Below are 22511 nucleotides of genomic sequence, written 5' to 3' on the forward strand. Positions count from 1 at the left end.
TATTAAACTATTTAATCTATAAATAAAAACCTTTCCATAAAGAAAACTCTAGGTTCAGACCATTTATTTGATGAATTCTAACAAAGATTTAAGGAAGAAATAATAAGCAATTTTACACAAACTCTTCCTGAGACTTAAAAACCAAAGTAATACTTGCTAACTGGTTTCTTGGGCCAGCAAAAGCTGACAAATTCCTATTAGAGAACTAACAGACCAACTTTACTATATACAAAATCTTAAACAAATTTTAACTCGGTATTCAGTAATGTATAAAAAAGCCAATACCTGGCTATTAAAAAGGCCAATACAATGACCAGGTTGGATTTATGTTAGCATTGCAAGGTTGGTTGACAGTGGAAAACTGATCCATGTAATTCACTGTACTAACAGGATAAAAGAGAAATCATGTGATCATCTCAATAGATGCAGGAAAAAAAAACCTGATAAAACTCAATATCCATCTATGATCAAAACTCTCAAAAACTAGGATTAGAAGGGGAGTTTCTTAATCTGCTAAAAGGTTAAAAAAAAAGAATAATCAGCAACTCACTTTAAACAACGGCAAAATGTTGAGAGATTTCCTTTTGAGATCAGGGACAAGATAAGGGTGCTACCCTCACAACGTCTATTCAACATTGTACTTGCGGTCCTACCCAGCAAGATAAGGCAAGAAAAAGAAGTACAAGGTATAAATTAGGATTGGGAAGAAATCAGCTGAAAAAAATCAACTGTTATTGTTCACAAATGATATAATTATATTAGAAGATCTAAAAGAATACAATACAATATTGTAAGTTACAATACAATATTGTAATATTGTATTCTTGTAAAAGAATACAATAAGTTAAGAGAGTGAGATACTGGCATAAGATAGACAAATAGACCAATGGATAAAATACAGAGTCCAGAAATACACTAATGCTATATGGACACTTGACTTATAACAAAGATGGCAATGCAGAACAAGATCTTTTTGTTTTTTAAGATTTATTTATTTATTTTTTAGAGAGAGAGAGAACGTGTCTGCATACACAAGCTGGGGTGAGGGGGTGGGAAGAGGGACAGAGGCAAGGGAAAGAGAATCAAGCAGACTCCCCAGAGTGCAGAGCCTGACACAGGGCTTGATCCCACCACCCTGAGATCATGACCTGAGCTGAAATCAAGAGTTGGATGCTCGACTGACTGAGACACCCAGGCACCCCTGGAACAAGATCTTTTTGACAAGTAGTGCCAAAACAGTTGGATACTCATATGGGAAAAAAACAAACAAACAAACCCCAGAGACTTGATCTCTACTCCATAAACAAAAATCAATTCCAGTTAAACTATAAATGAAAGGAAAAACAATAAGGCTTCTAGAAGGCAATACAGGAGATTTATCTTCATTACACATTCACAAATGATGATATCCAAATGGTCAACAAACATACAAAAAAGGCCCTCGATCTCATTAGTAAAATCAGGGAGATATGAATCAGAATCACAATTAAGATAATAGTATATAATAGCTAAAACTAACTAGACTGACAATAACATATGGTAGAGCAATGTTCATATGCTCCTGGGATACATTTGTACACTCTCTGTGCAATAGTTTGGCATTTCATTATCCATTGAACATATGCATCCTTGGTGACCTAGTAATGTTATTCTTACATGGGTACTTAACAGAAATTCATCTACATGTCTACCTCGAGACATATGCAAAAAATGTTCATAGCAACCTTATCCACAATAGTCCCAAATTAGAAACAACTCATGTCCATTAATTATAGAACAGAGAAACTCTGGTATGTGTGTGTGTGTGTGTGTGTGTGTATACACACACACACACACATATATTATATATATAAAGGAATATTATACAGCAAAGAAAATGAATGAACTACAATTACATGCAATAATATGGATGACTATCACAAACATAATGTTGAGTCAAAGAAACCAGACACAAAAGAACATATCATATGATTATTTAAATTTAAAAAGCTGGTAAGGGATGCATGCTTAGTTGTTAGAACCATAAAGAAAAACAAGGATATGTGTACTATGAAACTGAGGATCGTGGTTACCTTTGGCATATAGGAAGGGCTAAGCCATTCAGAGAGGGCATAAGGGGGACTTCCAGGGTGCTGGCAATGTTTTATTTCTCAATCTAGATAGAAGCTACGTGGGTGTTTGATCTGTGATAATTTATGCTTTGGTTCACTTTTCTCTGTGTTATATTTTACAATAAAAATGTATAAAATGCAGGAATTCCTTCATCAGGGAATTCCTTAAAATAGGTTATTCTGTTGATATATGCAAAATTTATAAATTTTGCTTCCTGAGAATTGGTGAGACGTGTATTCATACCTCAGTTTGGACAACAGTGAAGAACTCAGTTAACTATTGCCTAGTGTTAGACTAAGCTCTCTTGAGAGACAAGTAAAAATTAATAGACCAGCAGCTCTGTAGAGAAGTAATGGAAATCAGTGCAGTAATGTGGTGCATGTGATTTGGTACTATCTCCTATTTAGACTTTTCTTGTGCCTCATGTCAGAAGAGGTATCATAAATGGAAATAAAAGCCATTGCATTTAAAATTCCTTTTGTTCTTAGGCTCACCCTTTGTTTCTGTATATGTGGTCTGCCCTTCATTGGATCTAGGTTATTAAGGGCCAAGTGTTCCAGGACCCAGAAGGAACAGGTGTGTTGAGATGGCCCTCCTGAATGTTATATTCACTAAGGTTTTGCTTTTTGTGGTAATCATAAGCATCTCAATGGACCACACCTTGTGTGGAACATTCTCTCTTTGAAATAAATTTCAAGGCACTCTGCTTGGGCTTTGTTCTTGTTAGGAGAGAGGGTAGGAAACCCTTCACCTACATCACGCTTATCCTACCCAACAGTATCATACATCTCCCCGCCCCACATATATCCTAACTCCTAATTAGCCTGATTATATCATGCAGATGAGGCACTGACTTACATACTTTTGTATCTCCTAGCACATAGTAATGAATTAGGTACATATGTTTTTACTGCCTGTATTTCATTACTGTATATATATATTTGAAAAAAAATCTCTAATTTTTCCACTGAGCATTCATCCTCAGAGTTGGTGAGAAGTATATCCATACCTCAGTTTGGACAACAGCGAAGAAATCAGTCAACTATTGCCTAGTGTTAGACTAGGCTCTCTGAGAGTCAAGCAAAAATTAATAGACCAGTCTCATTCCAAAAAAAAAATTCTGAGTAAGTTGTTGCTTATTAATAGCATTTTTGGCAAGAAAAATGCCAATTTTACATGACTGCAAGCAAATTTTAAAGCTCTTCTAATAGCATGTAGAAAGCTTGTGAGAAGCTTGAGGGTTAGAGTGGCTGAACTCTCAAGCTTGAGAAGACTTTCCCCTTCCAGCTCTCAGCGATTTGCCCCTGTTACTTTTCGTCTCCATTTTAAATAGCCAATGGAGAAAAGGAGCAGCTACACAGGAGTTGGGCTCAGTGATTCCAGAGCTAACCTGGATATTTAATGTTGAACTATCTTTTAAGAGCTGGAGATCTGGTAGTTAAATCATCTTCCTCATTGTATGAATTTTCTCAGAACTATTAAGTAGTTCTTTTATATTAGTCAAATAGCTCCTGGGATATCTTAACTCTTTCACAGAGCCTGTGTTAGAAAGAAGGTGGTTATTTGGAAAGAAGGTGACTTCATTGGGCTTAGAATGCCTATGGCAACCCATTTTCTTACCATTCCCAAGACTTATCTTTGAATTGCTCATTATGCAAAAAGGAACTTTATTTCCGATGGTTAGATCTGCAAGGTGCACTGTCCTGTGAGATCCCCCTAATTTCACCAAGTGTTATTATCCAGAAAGTCATTTTGTAGAAAAGCAAGAAGTCCTAAGAACAGCTGTTGGGCAATTCTATCTGCAGCAATAAAGCCTGGCTCCATTAAAGGAAGGGCATAGCATTTAGTAAGGAATGGAAAAAGAATCTCGGTTGCAACTCAGCTTTACCTCCTCAGGCAAGTTAGTGTCTCTGAGCTTCAGTTTTTTCATCCGTACAATGGAGATTACTTGAGATCTAGTATTAAGCACAGTGCCAGTCACTAAGTAGATGAGGAGAAAATGACCGCTATTTGCTCTAGTGGTTACAAGCAACGAGACAGTTTTGAGTTACTTTAGTGACGTGGAGGGGACACGGGGAGTAAGCCGGAGCTCATTCAGAAGAATGGCGCTTCTTAAGCTGTCAGGTCCAGCAGCACCCTGGTCCTAGGCGTCTGCCCTGTAAAGCTGCTCCGGAGGCCAAGGCGACACCCGAGGTCACCACCCTGAGTACTAGACCATCCCGGGAAGCTTGTGGTTTGGATTCTGGTCCAGCTCCACCGAGCCGTGTCTGGACCAATCCGGGACCGCTCACACTCACCTGCCTGGCAGGTGCTCGCCGTCCGAGGCGTGACCGCGGAGGGCGGGCAGGCGGGCGCGGTGGGCGGGAGCTGAGATTGGAGACTCCCGGCGCATGGCACCAGCCGCCCAGTCGCCGCGGTGGCTGCCGGGATGCGCCGCAGCGAATGGTCGCGCCGGGCGCCACTCTAAGCGACCTTTCACCCGCGCCCAGCGGTCCGGGGCGGCGGCACAGGCGGAAGCCATGGCGGAGGCGGAGGCTGCAGCGGGTGGAACGGGCGTGGGTGCGGGCTCCGGCTCCGCAGCGGACCGGGACCGGGACCCGGATCCAGACCGGGACCGCGCCGGGCGGAGGCTCCGGGTTCTCTCGGGCCATCTGCTGGGCCGGCCCCAGGAGGCTGTGAGTACCAATGAGTGCAAAGCGCGGAGAGCCGCGTCGGCGGCCACGGCGGCGCCCACTGCCACTCCCGCCGTGCAGGAGTCAGGCACCATCCCCAAGAAGCGGTGAGTAGCGGCTCTGTGGAGCTGGCTGGCGGTGAGACCAGGCCAGGCCTGTGCAGCGGGAGGGCAAAGGCAAGGTGGGAAAGGAGGTGACACCAGTGGGAGGAAAGCGTCCCGGTCCCTGAAAGTGAAGAACCGTCTCGAGAGAGAGTGGACGAGACCCTGGACTCTGGCAGTAAGGGGGCGGGATGGAATGGTGCATTTTTGTCACTTTGAGAGTAACAAATCTGAAGGACTGTTATTGGGGAAGACTTCAGGGGGACCCGTTTTCTTGGAGTCTTAATGCCAGGAATTCATTATCCTGAATTAATACTTGGGGATAAGGTCTTCGAATGGATAGAAAGGTTTCTGACATGATCCTCCAAGATTTAAGTTTGCACTAGGTGATGGCTTTCTTCAAATTCGCGCTAGACTGGGAGTGGGGAGAGGTGGTTCTTGGGGGAAGGTGCTGACTGGTTTCTGTGGGGGCAGGTTTCCATTTGCTTAGGGGCATGGTCTTTGACTTTGAAGGGAGAAAAGTGAGGGATGGGTAAGAAGCAAAAAACTTCAGATACTAGTTAAATGATTTAGGTTGTGGTGGTGACTACTGAACTCTGCTGTAACTAGAAGCTGCAAGACCCTTGCCTGTGGCTGAGGATGTTTTTAAGTGATCCTGGCTTACTACTTTTTGGAGAAATCTTAAGCGCTGATGGCAGCTACCAGAGAAAATATTTTCTGAGATGTGGCTTTGTCATGTGGACGAACTTTCAGAGTGGGGAAAAAAAGTGTTGCTAATGTTTAATGATACTGTCAGTGTGCCAGAGATTGTGTTAAGTCTGTTATTTCTTTTATTCCTCTTCAAACTCTTGAGTTTCCTACAGATAAAGAAATAGAACAGATTTACAAAGCCTGCTTCAGATGTTGCATGTTAGAATTCCAGAGTAGGTTGTATTAACTTTAGGGTCAATTTCTTAACTTGTACTACTTGTGGTGAATTCATTTATTAATTCCACATTCATGAGTCCTTCATCTGCTAGTATTTACTCTACTGGGAATACAAAATGCAGTATTTACTTAAGAAACTAATAGCCTAGTAGGGTAAAGTCATAATACAGTGTGGTAAGAAATTTAGCTGATAACCATAGCAGATGGTCACTAACCCTAGTTTTAGGTCTGTATGTCAGGGGGAAGGCTTCCCAGAGTAAGGATTGAGTAAATCTTGAAGTTTGGGTTGGAAGTAACCTGACAAAGGAGAAAAGTGTTTTTGGCAGAAAAACAGTGTGTTCACAGATAAAACAGCAAAAGACAGATTGGGAAACTGTTGGAAGTTCACTGGAGTAGGAGGGGGTGACAATGACAGAGGGTGAGGGCTGGAGGCAAGTCTTGTTTGCAGGCTTTTATGTGGGGAAAAATATTACATTTACCTTTTAGAAAGGTTGGTTTGGGAACCGAATTGAAGAAGGTTAAGCGGAAGGTTAAGGCTGGGAACAAAGGCCTGAGTTTGGATTTCCACTACATGATTCTAGTTGCATGACCTTGGGCAAGTCACTTAACCTTTTTCAGAGCTTCAGTCCCTTGTCTGTGAAAATGAGGACAGTAATTCCTGCTCTGTAGTATTGCTGTGAGAATTCAGCAATACATAGTTAAGTGATCAAGTGCTTTAAGTGCATTGCTGGTTATATAACCCTTCAGATGAAATGGTAGATGCAATTTTCATTGAGTCCAAGGACAGGGTAGCCAATTAGGAGACTATTACTCTGATGACAAATACTGCCATTCTGAACTAAGGCACAATATTGGGAGTAGGGAAATCTATTTGAAAAAATATTAAAACGTAAATTTTTTATAACTTGTTTACTGAATGATGGGGGAGGGAGGAATCAAGGATCACATCCTGGCCTCAGGCTTCACTTGATGTTATTTGAGCCATCATTGGGTTTAAAACTTTTTTTCTCCAAATGGCTTCATGTACATTTATGTCTGTTCATTTGTATGTATCTGTATGATGTACATTTTTATGCATGTTCACAATCTTAGAACTAAGTAGGTAGGTCGGGTGTTCCTTATAGTTGGATTTAGGGGCCTTTATCTGCAGCAGTCAGAGAAAAATAATAATGTTTATAAGGCACACTGGGGTAATGAATGAGGCTTCCCATGGCTGAAGGTGACTGGTCTCTGTGGTTACTCCATAGACAGAAGGTGTGCACAACTGTTACCTATTGTTGGTGTAGATTATGGTTAGAAAGCTCTGGTCTTTGGTTCAGAGTTAGGTGTGGCTAGTGGTAAAATCTAGCCCTGTACAACTGTTTTGAAATTTGAATCAAAATATGAGGGAACATAAAAACTTTTATTAGATGGAAGAATGATCTCCCTTGGAGAGTGATCTACTTGCTATATTGTTGTTGGGGAGCCAAGGTCTCCCTTCAACTTCCTTCTGCCTAGCTGAGCTTCAGTTTGCCAGCAGCCAAGTTGAGTCTAAAGGGAAGACGAATGATGGAGCAAGGAGCCAGCATGTAAATCTAATAAAGTGTGAGTGTGACTGTTTGTCTCTTATTTTGGAATCACTTGCTGATGTGTGTTATTTGTATAACTCCTCTCTGATTACCTTGGATAATGTCATTGGTTGTAATTCTTCTATCTCAGGGCTGGTTATCATCACGGAATTGAAGGAGTGACTTCTTGAAACTTCATGTTTTCATTTCCCTCACAGGACCTTCATATGTATGTTAATTTATCCAATGTTTATAGAATAGTTGCTTTATGACAAGTATTGTCCTAGGCACTGAAGGCGGAGAGATGAATAATTGTCCTCGCCTCAAAGAATTCACAGTGGTAAGGGAGATACACATTCCAGTACAGATTGAGTAGAGCTGCTATGAATACAGATATAGATAGATGTAGCACAAAGGAAAGAAAGAGTGATTATCCTTGGGGTCAGGGAAAGCTTTCTAGAGACAGTTTTAAAATATGGATGATGGTGTGGCAGATTGATTGGATGGTGAAGACAGTTCCAGGCAAAGATAATAGCATATGGCAAAGCAAGGGGGCATGAAAGTGCATATTGTATTTAGGTAATTGAACAATTCAGTATTGGTAGAGGTGGGAGTGGTATAAAAAGAGGTGGGCCCTGGCCGGTCGTGGAGGCCTTGGCCTGTAGATCATCAGTCCATTAATTCATTCATTTACTCATTCACTCATTCATGTGTGACTATTTCAGTGCTTACTATGCAACATACAGCAGTGGACAAAAACTCTGCCCTTATGGACTTACATTCTAGTTGGGGTGGAGATAGCAAATAAGTAATACAGTATGTCAGATGGTTATAAGTGTAATGAAGAAAAATGAAGCAGCCAAGGAGATTAGGTAACAGCAAACCCTTGAGGCAGTTAAGTTGGGAAGAGACTTGATCATATTGGGTTTGGGTTTGGATCCACGTACAGTGTTAAGAATAGACTGGAGAAGGATGAGAATGCACATAGGAAGACCAGTTAGGGAGCTGTTATAGTGGAACAGGTGAGAAATAATGAAGGATTAAATCAAGATGATGGCAGTGAGAATAGAGGAAAAGATGGATTTGAGTTTTGGAAATTAGTGCATTAAGTAATACATAAAATTATGTGACTCTATGCCATGGGAGTTTTGGAGCAATGATAATAGAAGAGGGATGGTAAAAGTCTTGAGCAACATGGCTATTTAAGAGGGTGGGCCAATCATAACCTGTTGCATTTATCACGTTGGTCTCCTATGAGTTGGTTCTAATTACTTCTATCCAGGAACATATATTCTTATTATTTGAAATTGCTGAGCAGAGTTTTGAGAATGATGAGTGATGGTTTGCTTTTGGACACTCTGTTTTTCTTTAAATTGCATGAACAGTTTCTTTTTTTAATCTTGCTACTGGTTGCAGTTTTAGATTCTTGAAAATCATAGTAAATGCCAATTAAGTATGTGACACTTTTATACCTTGGTTTTAGATTTTTTCAGTTAAAAAAAAGCTATTGTAATGTTAGAAAAATGAAGAAAAAAATCCCTTGTGACATCCATCCCTCTGCACTGTTAACGGCTTTCCCAGTTGTGGTTTGGGTTAGTCAGAACTGTTCTATGGCAATTTTTACAGAGGTTATAAACTCTCCTCAGAACAAAAGAAGATCTGATTAAGGCTGCTACCAATTGCTTAATATACTTATACTGCCATTTATGCACACCATTCTTTAAAAAATGATGTATTATTTAAGAGCTCCCAGAATCCTTAGTAGATGTTTTCCAGACAGAAAAAAGCTGAGTTGACCTTGTGTAAATGTTTCCTAGGAGGGCATCTTTGTCATGCCAAGTTTCAACCATTTATGATTAAAGAGATCATGATCAAGTACAGTGTCGTATGGTTAAGGCACTAGTTTATATTGTACTTACTGAATAAATTAAAAAATATATGATCCTATCAAATTAAAATTCTTAATTTTTGAAAACGTAATGCATGGTTTTAAAAAATAGACCAACCTATTTCCTTCTATGAGTGGATTTTGCTGTTTCATTTGTGGGAGAGAACAATTTGAGAATAAAACAGAAACATACTTCTCTTAGATTGCAAGTATCATTTTGGAATGGACCACATTTTCTGCAAGTAGACTTCTTTATGTCAGGAAGTTACTTACTATAAAGCCACCTACCCCCAGTCACTTAATAAAAATATCTAGGAATAAATTAAGTGATCTATTTTTAGGCTGCAGGGGAGTAGAGTGCTGTTGTAGTCAGATGATGTACTTTATGGAATACTTTAGAAGAAAATGCTAAGCAAGTATTACTCCTTTCAATTTTATTTTCTTATTATTGAGAAGAGAATTTCTGTTGTTTAGCAGATTAGTATGTTAATTTCAACTCCAAACCAAATCAAAATATCCTGAGTAGAGTTTACTCTTTTGACATGAAATAGTAATCACCCTCCCCCCATTAGTATTCTCTTCATTTGTTAGGCTTTAGAAGTAATATTTAATTTTATTACTGTCCCACATCTGAGTTCAGCTTCATTTGAGAATACATAGAGTATAGACAGGTGGAGATAAAAATGCCAGCTTTATTACAAATAAAGTTGGTTGGAGAATGTGGCTTAGATTTGGACTACCTAATAATTACTCAGAATTGGATATACAGTCACAGGTAATGCTGGACCACAGAAGGCCTCCCCTGCTAGAGCAGAGCCAGCTCCAGTAAGCTTTATAGATGGCCCTGAGAGAGACTCTATTATAACCACTTTGTAGCTGATAGATTCTAAGGAGAGAGAAGGCTGACTCCAGATGCTTGGTGCCTCTTCTCAGAAATTACTAACCAGGTAAATCACTCCTCCCATGAGGAGGGATGACTGTGTGACCATTGGGGAGGTCAGGTCAGCTACTCTTCTGAAGTCCCTCCAGACTGGAAACTGGATGTCAGGGAATGGAGGTATTACTGACACATTTTTGAGTAAATTAAGGGAAAGGGTTGAAAACTTTATGGTAGGTAGTCTTCCACCTGCATCATTTGCATGTGTCATTCCCATTGCCTACTGAATACATTCCACAGTTTTCTTGGTTAGGGCAGTTAAGGTCTTCCAGGGGAACAAACTGGCCTTTCTAGACCTCTGATTTCCTTGGTACCTACTATGTACTCTAGCTCTACACCAGAATTATTGCTCTTCTGGGGACATGCCCTTCCTTTCCCCTTTTCTTTGATATGTTAATTTTCCAAAGTATAGTACACATAGTAGTGATGGTCCTGGGATAATTTGGGATGGTACATGGCTTACAATCTTACTTGGGTGGTTATAAATGTTTGTGTATATACTTATTATTTTTTGTTAAACTTTTAAATTAAATTTTTATTAATTTTATAAATTTATATAAATTATTACTTTTATAAATTTATATAAATTAATAAAATTTATAAATTAATTTTTTAATACATTTATTATAAAAGTAGATGCACAAATCATGTTTACTTAATTACTTTTCACAAAGCGAGCACATCCATCTTATCAGTATTTAGATTAAGAAACAACATTACCAGTCAGTCCCTAGAAGCCTTCATGTTCCTCTTCACCTCCCACCAGGAAAACCGCAACCTTGACTGGAGTTGGATTTGCTTGTTTTGAACTTTATGTACATGGAGTCATGCAGTGTATATTCTTTTGTGTGTGGCTTCTTTCCCTTATCATTATGATTGTAATACTCATCTATGTTTTCATGTCTAGTTGTATTTTGTTCATTCTTACTGCTGAGTAGTATTTCATTGGATGGATATACACTGTGAGTTATACATTATGTGTGTGTGGTTTTTTTTTAAGATTTTATTTACTTATTTACAGAGAGAGTGAGTGAGAGAGAATAGAGCAGTGGGAGGAACAAAGGGAGAGGGAGAAGCAAACTCCCTGCTGAGCAGGAAGCCCCAACTCTGGGTTCTATCCCTGGACTCTGGGATCATGACCTGAGCTAAAGGCAGACCCTTAACCGTCTGAGCTTCCCAGGCATCCCATTCAGTTTATCCATTTTGTTCAGGATGAGCATTTAGGTGGCTGCTAAATTTAGGTTTGAAAATTTATTGATTTTAATATGAAGTACATATCTAATGTTTTTATAGATATTGCTGCATAGAAATAGGCTAAAATGATTAAAATGGTAGTTAGTATATAATATGTTCAATCTTCTTAAGTATATAATTTGTTTGAGGTAATAAGATGTTCCTAGATACTATATCATTCCTGTAAACATTAAACTGCCTTTTTGAACACTGTGACCTTAAAGTCTTTGCAGTGTTCAAATGTTATTTATAAACTTATAAGATCAGCTTAAAGTCACAAGTCTAAATCTATAATTCAGTTACACATTTGAAATTTTTTACAAGCCAGTCATTCTTATAAGTGAAATCCTCTTCAATTTTCTAAGTATATAAAAGATCAATTTCTGCATAGCTTTCTTGAAACAAAAACAGTAACATCTGATTGTGAGTCCCTTCTCAAACATTTGTATATTTAATTCTAGATCTTTTTATAGTTGAAATAAGCTTATTCATTAAGGAACGCTATACCATTCTAGGTAGCTGCAGTTACTTTTGACGAGGTAGTTTGCTTCTTGGGTGAGATTTGGAGCTATAGGTATCTTATCATTCACTAAGAAAACTATTGTATTGCATGTAATATTTGTCCTGCAGGCATATCTGAAGTTACTAACCAGAGATTTAAGCTGGCATGCTGACCAAATTCTTGTCAGTAACTTTACTGGGCTTCTCCAAACTCTATTTATAGTTGACCTCATATTATCACCTTGGGTGTGTTCATGTATTCTAGGACCTTGTAATGAAATAATCTGGATTATTTCATTTGTTATATTCACATTTTGCAGTTCCAACTCAGATTGTTTATGTGGTTGGATTTTGCATTTCTTCATCCTGAGCTTTCCAGGAATCCAGCATCAGGGATATTAAAATAACACTCGGTTTCTATTCTGCTGTCAACTCAAAGTTTATAAATCAGCACTGTGCTCTAGAGCTTTCTGTGATGCTGGAAATGATCTGTAATCTGCTATATAATATGGTAGCCACTAACCACATGTGGCCATTAAACACTTGAAATATGATCATTATGACCAAGGAGCTGAATTTTAAATTTTATTCAATTTTAATTAATTTTTAAATTTAAATAGGCATATTGGCTAGTTACATACCATGTTGGACAGCACAACTGCATACTGAAATCTAACTCATTATCTCTCCTTTCTTGTTTCCAAATGAAGTTACCTTTCTGGCTTTCCTTTCATTTTTTTTTTTTTCTTTTAAGATTGAACTCTCTCTCTCTTTAATATTTTTTTTTTTAATTTTTTTTTTAAAGATTTTATTTATTTATTTGACAGAGAGAAATCACAAGTAAGCAGAGAGGCAGGCAGAGAGAGAGGAGGAAGCAGGCTCCCCGCTGAGCAGAAAGCCCGATGTGGGGCTCGAACCCAGGACCTGGGATCATGACCTGAGCCGAAGGCAGCGGCTTAACCCACTGAGCCACCCAGGCGCCCCTCTCTTTAATATTTTATTTGTTTATTTTGTCAGAGAGAGAGAGTGAGCAAACAAGCAAGGGGGAGCAGCAGGCAGAGGGTGAAGCATGTTCCCCGCTGAGCAAGGAGCCTGATGCTGGATTCGATCCCAGGACCCTGGGATCATGACCTGAGCCGAAGGCAGATGCTTAACCCATTGCTACTCTTATACGCGTTTATCTCATCTGATCTTCACAACCATCCGTTTTACAGATTAGTAACTGAAGTTTGCAGACGTTTGCTAGAAAACAGTCATTTGCTATATATACTAAGTGGTAGGGCTTAGATTTGAATCCAGATCTTTTATCTTAAGTCTAGAGCTTTTTCCTTGATACTGTGCCGATATCACCAGTTCTAGTCATTTTTTTCTTCAAAATCTTTCTTAAAACCATTTTGTGGATTAAACAAGTTTTTATTGGTCATTTGTGTTCTAGGTGTTTGGGCTACATCAGTGAACAAAGTAGGCAAAGATCTATTCTTTCATGGGACTTATATTCTTATAGGTGAAATAGATAATTAATAACAGTAAATAAGTCAATTATTAAGTGTGTTAGAAAATGCTAAGTGCTATGCAAAAAAGAAAAATAACAGAGTAAGGGGGTAGTGTTCAGATTTTAAAAAGGATATCACTGGAGAACATGACATTTAAGCAAATATTTGAAGGAGATGAGAGTGTTAAGTTCTATGGATATCTAGTTGAGTGAGTGTTCTGGGCACAGAAATACTATGTGTAAATACCTTAAGGGGATGCACATGTGTGTTGTTTTAAGCGAGTAACAAGTGCAGCTGAGGTCAATTCATAATCTTCCCACCCCCACACTGTTTAAAGTGTGTACCGTTGAAACCTTAGCTCCTAGTTTACCTGTCTCTGCTGTTTTAGTCAAGGTCTCTTATTCATCCTACATTTTCTAGCTTCCACAACTTTCCTTGTGCCACTTTCTGGAAGATCTTTGCTTGTCGGACACCAGGCTTCAGGGTCTGTGCGTTTTGAGGGTCTTTTTATTTTTGAGAATCGAGACTAGGCAATTGTCAGTTATCTCTTCCCTGTGATTTCTTATATTATAAATAATAACTCTTAAATCATTGTTAAGTATCATGCAATATAATATTTAGGCCTGGAGACTTTAATTCATTTAAAGCAGCTAGATACCTCTTGGCATCTTCTCAGCTGTTTGAAACTTCCATCTACTCAAGTTTGTTGGCAGTTGATTATTGTTTTCTATGTGCTAAGGACTGGGGAGAATTAGCACATAGTTTCTGCCTTATGGGACATGTAGGTCTACTAAGGAAAACTGATATGTCTTCTGTTAATGCAGGGTGCTAAATGCTAGATTAGAGGCAAGAAGTGGGAGAAATGATGACTCGTACAGCAATGGAAGGGCCTCTTCATTTCAAAGAAACATAGATTAGAATGGTGGAGGAGTGCTCTTCTATGTTAAGATGTTATGAGAAAATTCTTAACTCTGAGGGTAAAAACATAGATGAGAGCATTTGGATGAAAATAGAATCAGAAGAATTAAGAGTAAGAGAATGTAGACAGTATAATAAAGAACCGGTATGGCACTTGGCCCAGTAATGTTGGGGGCCTTCAGCTACCTGGATAGCTTTTAGAAGTCTTATTCTGAGAGCAGAATATCTGTTAATTTACAATTTAAAAAAATCAGAGGGTACCTAATTGATGCTGAAATGTAACACATTTTATTTGAAGAAAAAAACAGTCAAAATGCAGACTTTGAAAATAATGAAGAGATAAACACTATAGCTTCTCGACATCTTTTAGATATGTCATATATGTATAAAGTTGTGCTGTAATAATGTCTTGAAACCACTATTTTTCACTATCTTATGTATATAACTTTCTATGTCAAGGAATGTTAATGGCAACCTCATCCTCAGGGGCTCATCAGGTATTGTATTATATATAGGTACTCTAAGTTCAACCAGGACAGTATCACTTTTTATTGTGTTCAGTCTTTCCCTATTATAAAGAATGCTGTGATAAACTTTTTACAGTTAAAAACCTAAAACTTTCCATAAGACAAATTTTTTAAAAGGGTTAAAGAACATTGGAAATTTTTTAAATGGGTTAAAGAACATTGGAATACATTATTCATCCATCTCGGTGGACAGAGGCAGAAATAAAGCACAGTTGCTTCTTCGGATTTAATTTTGACCGAGAATAAAGAATTGGAAATTATTGGAATCTCAGGAGAAAGACTCCTATCATGTTTGAGCAGATTTATATCTTAAAATTTAAGAAAGCAGCTTTCCAGAAATTCACCTAAAAGGAAATGCAATGTTTAGGCCTGGGTTGCTAAGGGGAATCCAAAACATGACCACAGAGAGCCTAGGAAATATTGCTTAACTTTGCCTAGGCCTTGGAGGTGATGAGGAGAGAGAGCTGAGGCAACTGGCTAAGATGTGCCAGTTTATTTATTTTTATTTTTTAACATTTTATTTATTTATTTGACAGAGAGAGAGAGACTGCGCACAAGCTGGGGGAGCAACAGAGAGGGAGAGGGAGAAGGAGGCTCTCAGCTGAGCTGGGAGCCTGATGTGGAGCTTGATGCCAGGACTCGGTTCATGACCTGAGCCGAAGGCAGAAGCTTAACCAACTGAGCCACCCAGGCACACCAGGTGTGCCAGTTTAAACCACTTATTGTTATCAGTAAATATGGTACACTACATGCTTATTCAGATGGCTCATACTCTTTGGTCAAATCTTTCTACATCTTGTGATGCAACTTAAGAATTGTAATGTCAGGGCATCTGGGTGACTCAGTCGTTGGGTGTCTGCCTCCTGCTCCTGGGATCGAGCCCCAAATCGGGCTCCCTGCTCAGCGGGAGGCCTGCTTCTCCCTCTCCCAATCCCCCTGCTTGTGTTCCCTCTCTAGCTGTCTTTCTCTATCAATCAAATAAAAATCTTAAAAAAAAAAAAAGGAATTATAATGTCTGTAGTTTTCTTTTTCTCCCAACATATTATGTTGAAAAAATTGAAACATACTGCGAAATTCAATTTTATAATAAACATTTAAAAAAATTTTTTAAAAGAATTATTTATTTATTTACTTATTTGACAGAGAAATCACAAGTAGACAGAGAGGCAGGCAGAGAGACAGGGAAGCAGGCTCCCTGCCAAGCAGAGAGCCGGACTCGGGCCTTGATCCCAGGACCCTGAGACCATGACCTGAGCCGAGGAAGGCAGAGGCTACCCACTGAGCCACCAAGGCACCCTGTAATAAACATTTTTATACCAACCACTTAGATTCTACCATAACATCATACTATGTTTCCTTATCACATATCTGTCCATTAATTCATCATTTTCTCTATTCAGTTAGTCTATCTTATTTTTGATGAATATTAAAGAAAATTAGTAGCTTCATTTTTGAAGTAAAATCTCCTGTATTAGCTTTCACTACTATTGAGGGAATTTTTCAGTTAATATCTCTAACTCTTCAATCTCCATTTTCACATTTTCAATTTTTGGACATTTTTATCTGAGAATTGATGTTTTGACATAGTGGTAATCCCTTTTTGAAGTAAAATTTTAAAATTCTATTTTTTTAAAGTAAAAGGTTCTGCTTTTGTTCTTTTATGTTGATCTTGATTTCCAGATAGTATTTTGTCTGCTTTGTCTTTGCAAAATATTTGTAGCTTCCCAACATAATTATTAGATTTCCAGTCTGATTTTGGCTTTATTTCCAAGTTCTTTCCTGCCATCTGCCATTATTTTCAGAAAGTACATTCTAGTTTGCTATGCCTGTCTTCAGATTTTATATAAGAGGCAACCTTTTTTAAGAATGAATTCTTATTTGTTAGCACATGTGTTCATTAGGAGTTTTGTTTAAAAGTATCAGTTAATTTGAGCTAACTGAAAAAAAGAAGAGTGCAAGGACACCGGGGTGCCTGAGTGGCTCAGCTGGTTAAGCATCTGCCTTTGGCTCAGGTCATGATCCCGGAGTCCTGGGATCAAGCCCCACATCAGGCTCCCTGCTCGGCAGGGAGTCTGCTTCTCTTCCGCCTGCTGTTCCTGAAGCTTGTGTGCTCTCTCTCTCTCTCTCTCTCACTCTCGTTCTATATCAAATAAATAAATAAAAATATTAAAAAAAAAAAGAGTACCAGGGCATCTTCCTCAAGGGCAGGAAAAGAGCTTTGCCACAGGGTGGAATTAGAACTAAAACCCAGAAAGTCATCAGGCTTCTTGCTCGCATCACTTCTTGCTAGTATCTGCTACATGTTTCTCTAAGGAAATCAGCCTTTTCGGCTCTTCTGTCCAAATGTTAAAATATGGTAACCCCTCTCCTCCTGGATATTCAGCCAGTTAGCAGCAAATAATTGAACTGTCCTGTTCCCAATAGCTGAGTCACATGTCTACATTGTTCTAATCAGCAATTGCCTAGAAATGAGTGGTGGTGATCTTAGTTCAAAAATAGTTGCCCAGGCAGCTAAATGAACTGAACTTACTCTGGTTATCATACTTAGAAATATGTCACAGCTGGATCATCTGCTTGTCCTTTTTGATGACTCCTTCCCCAGAATCTTGCTTCATGAGTCATCCTTTTGTTTTCCTCTTGGGCCTCAATCTTTTTTTTCTTTTTTTCCTAGTTGATGATTTTTTAAAAATCAAATTATAATTAACATGCAGTTTCAAGTATACAATATAAGGATCCAATTCTGTATATTACTCATTGTACATCGAGATGAGTATACTCTTAATCCCCTTTATTTCATCCATCCCTCTGCCCACCTCCCCTCTGCAACCACCAGTTCTTTGTATTTAAGAGTCTGTTTTTGGGTCTTTCTTCCTTTGTTTGATTCTTAAATTCCACACATGAGCACAATCATGTGGTAATTGTCTTTCTCTGATTTATTTCACTTAGCCTTATACCTTCGAGGTCTCTCTATGTTGCTGCAAATGTAAGATCTCATTCTTTTTTATGGCTGAATAATATTCCATTGTAATAATATCACACATATTCTTTATCCATTCATCCAAGGATGAACACTTGGTTTACTTCCATATCTTGACTATTGTAAATAATACTTAAGTAAACAAGGGTGCATATATTTTTTAGAATTAGTGTTTTTGTTTTCTTTGGGTTAGTACCCAGTAGTGGAATTACTGGATCATATCGAAATTCTATTTTTAATCTTTTGAGGAACTGCTGTATTGTTTTTCAGAGTGTGTGCTGCACCAATTTGCATTCCTACCAACAGTACACGAGTGTTCCCTTTCTTCTACATCCTCATCAACACTTATTATTCCTTGGGTTTTGATTTTAGTCATTCTGATAGGTGTAAGGTGGTATCTCACTTTGGTTTTGATTTGCATTTCCCTGACAGTTAGTGATGATGAGCATCTTTTCTCATGTGTCTGTTGGCCATCTGTATGTCTGTTTTGGAAAAATGTCTAGTTAGGTCCACCGGCCATTTTTTAATCGGATTATTTTGGGAGGGGGTTGGTGTTGAGTTGTGTATGTTCTTTGTGTATTTTGGATATTAATTCCTTGTTGGCTATATCATTTGCAAATATCTTCCATTCGGTAGGTTGCCTTTTTTTTTGTTTTGATAGTTTCCTTTGCTGTGCAAAAGCTTTTTACTTTGGTGTAGTCCTAAATTACACTTTGGTGTATTTAATTTTGCTTTTGTTTCCTTTCCCTCAAAGAGACATACCTAGAAAAATGGTTTATGCAGCCAATGTCAAAGAAATTACTGCCTGTGTTTTCTTCCAGGATTTTTGTCGTTTCAGGGCAGACATTTAAATTTTTAATCCATTTTGCATTGATTTCTTGTGTGTGGTGTAATAAAGTGGTCCACATTCATTCTTTTGCATGTAGCTAATCAGTGTTCTCTGCACCATTTGTTGAAGAGACTGTCTTTTCCCCATTGCGTATTCTTGCCTCCTTCATTGTAGATTAATTAACCATATATGCATGGGTTTATTTTTGAGCTTTTTGTTTGATTCTATTGATCTGTGTGTCTGTTTTTGTGCCAGTACCATAGTGTTTTGATTACTATAGCTTTGTAGTATATCTTGCAATCTGTGATTGTTATACCTCCAGTTTTGTTCTTCTTTCTCAGCATTGTTTGGCTATTTGGACTCTTGTGGTTCCATACAAATTTTAGTATTATTTATTTAGTTCCTTGAAAAATGTTGGTATTTTAATAGGGATTGCATTGAATCTGTGGATTGCTTTGGATAATATGGACATTTGAAAAATACTGGGTCTTCCCGTCCTTGAGCATAGAATATCTTTCCATTTGTTTGTGTCATCTTCAGTTTTTTCAAGAGTGTTTTATGGTTTGAGGAGGGTTAATTTTATTCCTTTTGGGGTAATTGTAACTGGAATTATTTGGTTAGGTTTATTCCTAGGTATTTTATTCCTTTTGGTGTAATTGTAAGTGGTATTATTTTCATAATTTCTCTTTTTGCTATTTCATTATTAGTGTACAGAAATGTAGCAGGGGTGCCTGGGTGGCTCAGGTCATGATCCAGGGGTCCTGGGATCGCACCCCACATTAGGCTCCCTCAGTAGGGAGCCCGCTTCTTCCTCTCTCTGCCACTCCCCATGCTTATGCGTTCTCTCAAATAAATAAAATCGTAAAAAGAGAAAGAAATGCAATAGATTTCTGTATATTAATTTTGTGTTCTGCGACTTGACTGAATCCATTTATTAGTTCTAATAGTTCTTTGGTGGAATCTTGAGGGCTTTCTATATATAGTAAAATGTCATCCTCAAACAGTGGAACTTTTACTTCTTCCTTACCTGTGTAGATGCCTTTTACTTCTTTTTGTTGTCTCATTGGCTGGAACTTCCAGTACTGTGTTGAATAAAAGTGGCAAGAGTGGACATCCTTATTTTGTTCCTGATCTTAAAGGAAAAGCTCTCAGTTTCTCACCATTGAGGATGATGTTAGTTGTGGGTTTTTCATATATGGCCTTTATAACATTGAAGTATATTCCCTCAAAACCTTCTTTATTGAGAGTTTTTGTCATGACTGGATTTTGTATTTTTTTTTTTAAAGATTTTATTTATTTATTTGTCAGAGAGAGCGAGGGAGAGAGAGCGAGCACAGGCAGACAGAATGGCAGGCAGAGGCAGAGGGAGAAGCAGGCTCCCCGACGAGCAAGGAGCCCAATGTGGGACTCAATCCCAGGACGCTGGGATCATGACCTGAGCCGAAGGCAGCTGCCCAACCAACTGAGCCACCCAGGCGTCCCTGGATTTTGTATTTTGTCAGTTATTTTTTCTGCATCTATTGAGATGTACATGTGATTTTTGTCCTTTCTCTTGTTAATGTGATGTATCATGTTAATTGATTTGCAAATATTTGACCATGCTTGCATCTGTGGAATAAATCTCACTTGATCATGGTGAGTGATTTTTAAAATTTATTGTTAGATTTGATTTGCTAGTATTTTATTGAATATTTTTGCATCTGCGTTCATCAGAGATATTGGCCTCTTGTTTTCTTTTTTGGTAGTGTCTTTCTCTGGTTTTAGGGTAATGTTGGCCTTATAAAATGAATTTGGAAGTTTTCCTTTTTCTTTCTTAGATTTATTTATTTTAGAAAGTGTGTGTGAATGGGGGAGTGGAAGGGTGAAGAGAATCTCAAGCAGACTCCCTGCTGAGCATGAAGCCCAATGTGGGCTTGATCTCACGACCCTGAGATCACGACCTGATTGAAGTCGAGAGTTGGATGCTTAACTAGCTGGGCCACCCAGGCCCCCCTTCTTTTTCTGGTTTGTTTTGAATAGTTTGAGAAGAAGAGGTATTACCTCTTACTTAAAATTTTGGTAGAATATTTTGGTAGAATTCACCTGTCAAGCCATCTGGTTTTGGACTTTTGTTTGTTGGAAGTTTTTTGATTATGCATTTAATTTCATTGCCAGTAATCATTCTGTTCAAATTTTCCATTTCTTTCTAATTCAATTTTGGAAGATTATATGTTCCTAGGAATTTATACAGATCTTCTAGGTTATCCAATTTGTTGACATATAATTTTTTATAATATTCTCTTATAATTCTTTGTATTTTTGTGGTGTTGGTTGTTAGTCTTCAGTTCTGATTTTATTTGAGCACTCACTCTCTCTCTTTTTTAATGAGTCTTGCTAAAGATTTATCAATTTTATCTTTTCAAAGAACTAGCTTCTAGTTTCATTGATCTATTCTATTGTTTTTACAATCTTGATTGCATTTATTTGTATTCTAATCTTAAGTACTTCCTTTTTCTGTTGTCTTTGGGCTTTGTTTGTTCTTTTTCTACCTCCTTAGGGTGTTAGGTTCACTTATTTATTTGAGATTTTTCTCATTTCTTGAGGTAGGCCTGTAATACTCTAATCTTCCCTCTTAGAACAGGTTTTGTTGTATCCCAAAGAGTTTGGACTATTGTGTTTTCATTTTCATTGTCTCTGTATTTTTTTATTTCCTCATTGATTTCTTTTTTTTTTTTTAAAGATTTTATTTATTTATTTGACAGAGAGAAATCACAAGTAAGCAGAGAGGCAGGCAGAGAGAGAGGAGGCAGCAGGCTCCCTGCTGAGCAGAAAGCCCGATGTGGGGCTTGAACCCAGGACCTGGGATCATGACCTGAGCCGAAGGCAGCGGCCCAACCCACTGAGCCACCCAGGCGCCCCTCCTCATTGGTTTCTTAGTTGATCCATTCATTGTTTAGTAGCATGTGATTTAGCCTCCATGTTTTTGTGTTTTTTCCATATTTTTTCTTGTGATTGGTTTCTAGTTTCATACCGTTGTGGTTGGAAAAGATGGATGATATGATTTCAGTCTTAAAATTTATCAAGACTTGTTTTGTGGCCTAAGGTGATGTATTTTGGAGAATGTTTCATGTTCACTTGAAAAGAATGTAAATTCTGTTTTTGAATGGAATGTTCTGAATATATCTGTTTGGTCCGTCTGGTCTAATGTGTCATTTAAAGCATTTTCTTGATTTTCTCTTTGATTGATCATTGATATAAATGGGGTGTTAAAGTCCCCCATTATTATCTTATTATTGTCAGTTTCTTTCTTTGTGTCTGTTAATTGTTGCTTTATGTATATAGGTGCATCCATGTTGGGTACATACATATTTATAATTGTTATATTCCCTTGTTGATTGTTTTATTGTTATGAAGTGTTCTTTGTCTCTTGGTACAGTCTTTGTTTTAAAGTCTATTTTGTCTGATATAAATATTGCTACCTCAGCTTTCATTTGTTCCCATATGATGGTAAACTTTTTCTATCCCTTCATTTTCAATCTGCATGTGTGTTTAGTTCTGAAGTGAATCTCTTATAGGTAGCAAGATGGGTCTTGGTTATTTTTTTAATCCTTTAGTCACCCTATGTCCTTTTTTTTTTTTTTAAATTTTAAAAAATTCCAGTATAATTTACCCTATGTCTTTTGACTGGAGCATTAAGTCCATTTACATTTGAAGTAATTATTAATGGGTATGTACTTATTGCCATTTTGTTACTTGTTTTATGATTGTTTTTGCAGTTCTTCTCTGTTTCTTTCTTCTTTTACTCTTCCCTTGTGGTTTGATGGCTTTCTTTGGTGTTACATTTGAATTTCTTTCTTGAGATGCCTGGGT

The 22511-nt window shown here is 38.0% G+C and overlaps 1 protein-coding gene across 1 annotated transcript in view; it reads left to right on the forward strand.

Moving 5' to 3' along the window:
* Positions 1-4517: 4517 nt before the first annotated feature.
* Positions 4518-22511, forward strand: part of AGPS (alkylglycerone phosphate synthase) — a 142264-nt gene continuing 124270 nt past the window's right edge. The window contains exon 1 of the mRNA XM_047722274.1: positions 4518-4891. Coding sequence (XP_047578230.1) covers positions 4632-4891 — 260 coding nt within the window. The 5' untranslated portion in view covers positions 4518-4631. The remainder of the gene's footprint in view (positions 4892-22511) is intronic.

This window comes from Lutra lutra, chromosome 3 (assembly GCF_902655055.1).
Source record: "Lutra lutra chromosome 3, mLutLut1.2, whole genome shotgun sequence".
NCBI lineage: Eukaryota > Metazoa > Chordata > Mammalia > Carnivora > Mustelidae > Lutra > Lutra lutra.